The 8,981-nt window shown below is 41.6% G+C and overlaps 1 protein-coding gene across 1 annotated transcript; it reads right to left on the bottom strand.

Annotated features, from left to right (window-relative positions):
• Positions 1 to 5,410: 5,410 nt before the first annotated feature.
• LOC127924202 (zona pellucida sperm-binding protein 3-like) lies at positions 5,411 to 8,545 on the bottom strand. Its single transcript, XM_052508654.1, has 9 exons — positions 7,954 to 8,545; positions 7,668 to 7,780; positions 7,422 to 7,522; positions 7,163 to 7,331; positions 6,224 to 6,335; positions 6,034 to 6,122; positions 5,871 to 5,950; positions 5,574 to 5,678; positions 5,411 to 5,472 (listed from the first exon to the last, which is right to left on the bottom strand). The coding sequence occupies exons 1-9, from the start codon at positions 8,230 to 8,232 to the stop codon at positions 5,453 to 5,455; spliced, it is 1,068 nt and encodes a 355-aa protein (XP_052364614.1). The 5' UTR covers positions 8,233 to 8,545; the 3' UTR covers positions 5,411 to 5,452.
• Between the last annotated feature and the right edge of the window lie 436 nt (positions 8,546 to 8,981).

The raw sequence follows: 8,981 nt of genomic DNA on the forward strand, positions 1-8,981 counted from the left end.
CAGAACCATAAACCAATCCTCCATATCAACAGGCATATATATCAAGTTGTCATTTAGATACAACCAATTCTAAATACAACCAATCCTGGACAAGCTCACGGAGAGGAGAGTGAGGCTATAGGTTAAGATAAGAGGGAGCATAGAATGATTCCAGACACTGCCATCCTCCTCTCCCCGATGGGAAAAGTAGGGAGTGACTGGCACACAGACACAGTGGAGCAAAAGAGCAAAAATATGTTTACATAGATGACACCTTGACCTCTCCCCTCTCTGCGGCCCATGCAACTTAGTCTTGACATAGAACAGATAACTGCCAATGGCCACCACTATAGTACAACAAAAATACATTCTTATGAGAAATAACTCATAAGCATATGATGAATATAAAACATCTTATCTATGTTGCCACCAATTCGGATTATTTCTTAACATGGTATATAGACAGCTATAGCAAATACATATGAGAAACTCTCTAGGTAGATAGTGGTCTACAGCTTATCATGAGATACTCTTCTATTCATGCCGTCATTCAGCCACGACTCGGTGAAACATAAGATATCCCAGTTATTAAATGTCCCGTTGCTAGGATATACGTGCTTTTAGCTCATCCAATTTATTTTTTCCAGTACTACGGATGGCAAGGGCAGATTAGCCATCCTCACAGAGGCACCCTATCTCTTTCCACAATATCTTTGCTGTCTCTTCCTCGTGCGAATGATGGGGATGAGGGCCTGTTTGCGTGTCTGGAGTAAATCCCTCTCGTCCGACTCATTAAAGAGAAATTCTTCACCCAGTCCAAGGTGTGTAATTGCTGTTCTGATTTCCAGGAGCTCTTTTCGGTAATAAGAGACAGAGCAACATTATGTACAAAATAAGCCATCCTCCAGCGCCAATTACAGGATCAATCATTCAATTAGCAGGAGTAGAAGCATGCATAATAATCAATGGAGGCTCATTGTCACACCTGTGAAAAGTTGAACCATTCTCCCTTACAAGTCAAAGTCTTCAGATTTCACTGACAAATTTATTTTTTTTTAATTATATTACATAGGATTTTTTTTCTACCAATGTACACAATCTACTCCACATTTCCAAAGTGAAAGAACAATTATAGGACATTTTCCACATTTTGGGAGGGATTACTCCATTTAAAAGAAAACTCATTATTTATGTATCTCCCCTTTTGTGCATATTCAAATACTTTACCGTCAACGGATAATATATGTACATAAAAATAATGTTGACACTAGGATATAAAAGCATGCTGATGTCATTGACATTGAGATAATGAGTCAGATCTGCCTCTGTGTGCCATTGTATTTGACATTTTTGTGGTGGCAGCATCATGTTATGTGTATGCTTGCCACCGGCAGGGGCTGGGGAGTTTGTCAGGATCAAAAGAAATATGAAAGGAGCAAAACCCAGGTAAAAAGTTAGAGGAATACACATCTCAGTCTTCTGAAAACCCTGGGATAGAGTTGTATCTTTCAGTGGGGCAATTACACAATTGTCTATGCAAAAGACACACCAGAATAGCTTTCCAAGAGGTGTTGAGTGTTCCAGCCTCAGTCCTGACTTACATTTCATAGACAAGGAATGAATATTGCTGTCCATCAATTAATTACAACTCAATTTACTGAGCTTGAACAAATTTGACAAAAACAATGGATAAATGTTGCCCTAAGACAGCTTTTCCCAAACTCGGTCCTGGGGACCCCAAGGGGTGCACATTTTGGATTTTGTCTTAGCATTATACAGCTGATTCAAATAATCAACTTAAACATCAAGCTTTGATTATTTGAAGCAGCTGTGTAGCTACTAGGGCAAAAACCAAAACGTGCACCCTAGTTTGGTAAACGCTGCCCTAGTAGTTGGTAGAATCTTATTCAAAACAATTCATAGCTGTAATGGCTGCCAAAATTGCTTGGGGTGTTTTAAAAATATAATTATAATCATTTGAAAAATGTTCTGTAATTCACTTTGAAAATGTGGAGTAGGTTGTGTAGATTGCAAAATGTGAATCCTTTCACAAGCGACTGTATGTACAGTACCTCTATATTTGTCCCTGATGTGTTGTGTCTGATGACCCTGATTTTATCTGAACAGTACAGGAAGTGTGTGCTATCCGGTTTGCTCTGTGTATTGCAGAGGAAAGTGTTGCACAGCCACAGCACATGGGCAGGGTACTCACTCAGGAAGTAAGTCAACCTACAACTGCATCTAAAATAGGAAGAGATAGCAGTGTTGCTGTGCAAGGATCTCTTTTTCGTTTCCTCCTCTACGGTACATCCATAACGACCATTGCTGAGTACAACTAAATGTACAACTAGACTACTTATTCCAGTCAGGTAAGTGTTATTATTGCAACTTTTATTTTGATTGAGAAATAATGCTGTTTTGTGTGAATTTATCAAAAGTTAAATGCTTTTGAGCCAACAAGGAAGTCCCCATCTCGGTCTCTCATCCACTCACTGTTCTTTATGCTTAGCATTGTCGTTTTTCAACTGATAGGACACATCAATATGGATTTCTGCTAAATCAGAATTTGACAGAAACTACCCGCACCTTTGATTTCATTGTGCACACTGATGCACCCATCGAATGTTTGGTATAATTTATCATACTGTACGGTAAATCTCATATTGGACTTCACATGTGTTTTGAATGAGAAGGATGGGAAAATAGATATATATCAACATGATACCATAGAATAGAAATAGACATTTTTCATATGTCTTATTCTACTCCACAGAGACAACATTAAGGATGCAAGATACCATTCTTCGGGTGTTTGTGCTGGCAGTCTACTGTATCCCATCCCCAGAGAGGACAGAACAGGACAGGTTCAGGAGCAGGATGATCACATAATGGTCATTCAGAAGCGTGAATATTGGCTGCTGAGGAGAGGGCAAAGCTGGAACAGGAAGTGTCACCGCTGGTAACCCAAGAGGAAAGGCCCATCGACCAAAAACCCTTACAACTTGAAGTGCAACAGGTCTTTCAAATTGACCAAAACCATTATTAAAAGGGCTTGGAAGAGACTCTTATCGAACAGAAACATTCTCAAGAGAACAAAGAGGAGAAAGATGAAGATAAAGAGGAGGGATCTCACATTGAAGAAGTTTACATAAGAACCACCATCCAGGAGAGATAATTCAGGAGGATATGGAAGACATCTCTGTCGTGAAAAACCTCTCGGCTGAAGTTCCGCTACCGGACTGTGATACACTCAATCGTTTTTATGACAAATGTGTCAAAGTCTCACCCAATGAGAGCTGGAGGGTGACTGAGTTTGTGGAGGGTTTTGCTAATGACCTATTAGAAGACATGAGGAGCATGAGTGATGTGGAGGTTGGCATGGTGATTGAAGACTTTGTGGTGGAGGGCAGGATCAGTTCCCTTGTGTGTGTGACCAAAATGGCTGCCCGTGTCGCACAGCTGCGAGATGATGATATGCTATGCCTGCTGATATGCTATGCCTGCTGTGCTGTGACAATGAGAAAGTCAAAGTGGTAAAGTCACTGATGTATTGGATAGCGCTCTTTGCTCACAACACACCCCTTACCTGGCCAAAACCAAGGTTACCAAATGGTTCCAGACCACAATTAGAAAGCTTGGGGACAGATATCCCACAAGTACGAATTTGAGCTGACATTTCGCAATATAGACGCCCCAGGAGCTCTGATGGTTCGATTCAGATCAGGGAAGGTGATAACCTTCGATATGGCTCCCGTGGTGAAACTCAAAGACACTGAAGCTTATTTAACCATTTCTCCTTCCACCCCAACTACTGAACAACTCCTTGGACACATACTGGAGCCTCTCATTGACCACTTACGAGGACCACTTCCTGAAGTACCTGGCCAATCACCTGCCTGAAAACTCCTGCTACATTCACTGCCTTGGAATTGTAGCGTTCCTTCACAAAAGCAAACGGGCCTCACAGGCAGAAGTATCCTTACAGATAATCACTTCAAAACAGTGTTATTTCACTTGCTTTTGAGTAAAGAGCCTTCTGACTGGTACCCTGAATACTTGGCTAGCAGGTTACGTGATGCATTGCACTTCCTAGAAAATAGACTTCAGGGCAGGAAGTTGCTTCCCAGCTTTATTGGAAAGCCTCTGGTTCCAAGTGAGATTGGACTCACTGCTGTATTTAGTGATGCAGAGCCTGTAAACCTCTTCCGCCCTCTTGGGGTACAAAATGTCAGCTGTAATTCAAGACTGTAAAGCACTTGCAAGAGATGCTCATTAACTTACATGCTGATACAGGAGTATTTGCCAAAGCCGATGAATGTAATGGTCTGGACAAACTTCAACTGGTATAGAGGGTTGAAATCACCTTAAGGTTAATACTGGACAATTAACTGCAAAGAGATGCCAAATCTATAATGACATTCAAATGGAGAAGCGCATCGAGGAAACATGCTTAAGTGGTTGTTAAATGCAACAGAAGTTCCACCCCGGACCCAAATTGATGCTTATTAAGTCACCTGAATAATATCATTTTTCAAATGTGGGCGAAACTACATTGAAACATTACAAATCATTTCTAATTTTAGTCTTTGAAAAAGTAAAAATATTTCCAAATACCAAACAGACCAGGGTTCAACTGCATGGGAGTATATACACTGAAAATTTTTACTAAGTTACAGTTCATATGAAATCAGTAAATTAAAAATACATTAGGGCCTAATCTACATACTTCACAGGACTGGGAGGAGACAGCCATGGTGGGCCTTTCCCACCCACCAACTTGGGAACTAAGCAGAGCCAGGCTCAGAAATACTCCAGCTTCAGCTGTCTGAGTGGCTGGTCCCCGATGATCCTACAGTTGAAGGTTAAGGTCGGGCTGGTATTGTTACTCGTGGTCTGCAGTTGTGAGGCCAGTTAGACAATGCCCAGTTCTCTAAAATGTGCAGCAGTTTATGGCAGTATAATTAACAAAAATTATGCACACTTCCTCAATTTAGACATCTGTGGTCTTGTGACAACTGCTTATATAAGAGTGGCCTTTTGGGCCTATAACAAAGGTCCACCTGTGTAGTGATCATGCCATTTAATCAGCTTCTTGATTTGCCACACGTGCCAGGGTGATGGAGTATCTGGCAAAGGAGAAATGCACAAACATGGATTTCAACAAATGTGAACACTTGAACTAAGCTTTGTACTTATGGAACATTCCTGGGTTCTTTCATTTTTTTGCTCATGAAATTGTTCACATTTTGGGATTTATATATTTGGGAATTTTAAAATGACATACCTATAATTTCCAAGTGCATTTTCAAACACATTCCAATATTCAACTACTTCAAATAAAATATGTATGTCTGAAAGTAATCAACATTAATATTTCAACCCAGTTCTGCCTGTACCTCTGCAGCCATTTTGAATGAACTCAATACACATGATCGTTTAAAAAGTTTATTTTATCAAAAGAACTGTCCACTGCTCAAACCCTCCCAACAGCACCTAAAACGATAAGAAAAACTATTATTTTCAGAAATTTGTGCTCATAATATATTAACACAAGAATGAAACATTCTTAAGAATTAAGCAGAGGGACTGAGTACCTTCAGTAGCCCCGTCGTTGAAGGTTTCCATGCTCCATGTTTTATTTTTAGCATGGTCGTCATGGGCCATCGTCGTAAAATGACTGGTCACAGTTTGTGCGTGAGCTATGAGAGCATTATCAGATCAGTATTGCATTTTCCACAGAGATTACAGTCAAACCATAATGTAAAATGGTGGTATGAATGCCCGCATTAAGACGTCAAAATGGCTTCCCATTCCCCATTCTCTAATGCGCTCAGATGAAAGGGTTGGTGACAATGAGACAAGACTGGTCATGAACCGGCCTATATGCTCACCGGAGGGTTGTAGAGAAGGAGAAGGACAAGAGCCGGCACAGCATGAGCAAACCGCAGCTTCACCACACAGTTCCACCCACCTAGGACAATCACAATAGATATTAGTTAACCCTCATAGCAAGGAGTCCCTCAGAACTCAAGTCAGTTACTCAGGTGAACCTACTTTTTAGTCTTTGTGTCATAGTTGCAGGATTTGAAACTTGGAGTTGGAGTGACATTCCCTGTAGTTATTTCACAATGCAAGTGGAGTTTCTGGAAGAAAATAAATGCATGTTCTTTAAGGTGCATTACTGTAGGCCTGTAGTATTACAATCCATCATGATTAGTTGTTTGGAGATTCACACGAGTCAGACCTGATTGTCCAGGCCCTGGAAGATGAAAGCTCCGACAGTGAACCTCAAAGCATTGTTGGTTGGGTGTGACAGGAACTTTGACTGGACAGTATTCTTGCCATCCACCATGCATCTAGTGAAGAGAAGATCTTGTACTTAACACTCCAATTTGGGACAAGGTTCACTCACTGGTTGTTATTCTCACCTTGTAAACCAGGGACTGAGTTACAAGAGACACCAGGGCTGTTTACACAGGCATACCGTTGTGATCTCTTGGTTGAGGTTTGCGCACCATTGGAGTGATTTCTGGGGGTGGCGCAAAGCAAGACTGTACTAGTTGCGGCGCACAGAGCGCCTGCTCCTCTAAAGAAACAAGTCCACTTCACCGACTCAAAAGCACACTCTTCCACCCCTGGATCAGCCAAAAGACCTGGTTCCATCCTCTTCCAAAATGTCAGTCCCACTGGACCAAAATGCATCATCATCATAACCATGTCCATCAACGCAAGGCTCATGCTCCTCACAAACCTTTACCCCTTCAATTTCACCTCCATAACTCGAACTGGCATCTGGCCCACTTTCAACTTGACAGTCTTCCTCGACATGACCCTTTCCTTGTTATTGCTAGAGTCAAATTCAAACCCAACCTCTTTCCCTCCAATCCTCTTCCCTTAACCAACTCCTGAAAATAATCCATTTCCCCAACTGAATTTTCTGTAGCCTTGGGAGACATGCTAAGCTCTGTACTCCCACATCAAATGGCAATTTGACCAATCAAATAAGTTTAAAGACTTGATGTGATTGGTCTTTCAAGCAATTAGTGGACAAATTAGAATTAGGCTGCCTGTGTAAACTGCCCAGCTGTGGAATCTAGCCAATTAACAAGCAAGAAATTAACTACCATGAACAAAACAAAACCAGGCCAAGATAAATTGTAGTTCTGTAACAAAGTAGTTTTACCCATAGTTGTCGATCACAGTGTATTTGAGAGTGGAGTTGGGGCTAGCAGTCACATAACAGTTGTTAATATACACCCGCCGATGCAAAGAAATAGTGGGAACTTTGGCCTCAAAGTACATTGGTTGTCCAATGATATAGGTTGTATTTCCAGTGAGCTTGTTCCATGATTCTGAAGAAAAGGATAGAGTTAATGTTCTTTAATAGAAAACAATACTGCAAGTGCATTCAGATTTAAATGACATCTGTCAAGTCAACTCACCATCATAAGATATGAGGGTGACTCCAACCTTGGATCTAAGGGCCTTGAAGACTTTTCCCGCCAAACGAGGATGAAAGCCAAACTTGTAAGAGTGGTGGATCCTGTAGAAAATGGCCATTAGTGCAGTCAGACACTCAAATAATATCCAGACTAGCATACTACCTAGTATGGAGCCATGTATAGGATATGCTAGTGTGGACATTGGAACGTAGCCACCAAATGTGAAAGCATGATGAAGTGGTTCACCGATTGTAGCGGCATTCGATGTGAACAGAGAATGGCAACTCCCTCACAATACCGCCTATGGCCTCTGGCTCGTACTTCAGCACGTTGGAGTAGGAAATATAGTCAGCGGTACACTGGAATAGGAGAAACAACTCTAAAAACCACCAAGACATCTGAACATACTGTATCATTACAGCCATGGAAATACAATCCCTTCAGACCATTGCAATTTGACTGGATCACTCAAGGCATACATTTGATGTCTGGGTGACAGGGGATTGTATTTCTGATGGCATTGGTAGCCAACCTTTCTATGAAAGCTACAGCTTTTGATGTTGTAGAGCATGTAGTAGTGTTCTGCGGTGGATTGGTTGACTTTGCATTTGTGGAGTTTGAGGTACTTGCAGGCGTCTGGGTTGGTGAAGGCGTCCTTTCTGATTCTCACATAAATCCTGTCGAGGTGGCACAGGACCTCAACCTTCTTAGAGTGAACTGGAGGAGTGGTGGGAAGGAGAGGCGGTAGGCAGCAGGATGTGCTTGACTGAGAGTGGCAGCGGCCTGAACTTCCCTTCAGGCTTGAAGACATTCGCTTGGTCTTCAGAAGCACGAATTGGGATGTATTCTGGTAGCTTCAGATAGTCTGGTTTATGAGAATGCTCCAACATGGGAGTGGCAACGATTTGGGAACGAGATCTGACCTTGGGTTCAGAGTCGTCATCAAACCTCAACTTCTCTCCCCACACAAACTCAGTGTCATTCCTGTCATCAACAGCTAAAGGGAAGCCCTTACCTGGCAAACCATAAGCAGAGTAGTAACTCATGAGCAAAAGCATCAATTTCACCACCATCTTGCCATTCACCACCAAATCTTTCTCACTAGTCCAGAGCAGTAAAAAGTTGTATGAGAGAACCACCATTTGCTTGTGTGTTTTATATACTAGCTACAGCACCCAAGTAATTGCAACTGCTGGGCCCTGGTGACTGCTGATTGGTTGATTCTGCTACTGATTAAAGTGATGACTTTAATCAGTAGCAGAATCAACCAATCAGCAGTCACCAGGGCCCAGTTTTTCAAAAGTTATATGATCATAGTCTCATTTTAAAGCAGCCATAAATCGCCTTGTGACGGGGAAGGGACATTTATTATGTTCAACAGGGAGGGGCAATTGAAAGTAAGATTCACAATAAAAGGTTTAATATTTGAAACCTTTCTAGCCTGTCTATCTATGGGTAACAGGGTTGACGTTACATTTGACCCACTGACATTTTCACCACAAAATGGGCCAAAAGAGTAGAACCAGCCCACCTGCTTTAATACTATAGTTTGACTATAAG

Source organism: Oncorhynchus keta, unplaced genomic scaffold (assembly GCF_023373465.1).
Source record: "Oncorhynchus keta strain PuntledgeMale-10-30-2019 unplaced genomic scaffold, Oket_V2 Un_contig_3814_pilon_pilon, whole genome shotgun sequence".
Taxonomy (NCBI): Eukaryota; Metazoa; Chordata; class Actinopteri; order Salmoniformes; family Salmonidae; genus Oncorhynchus; species Oncorhynchus keta.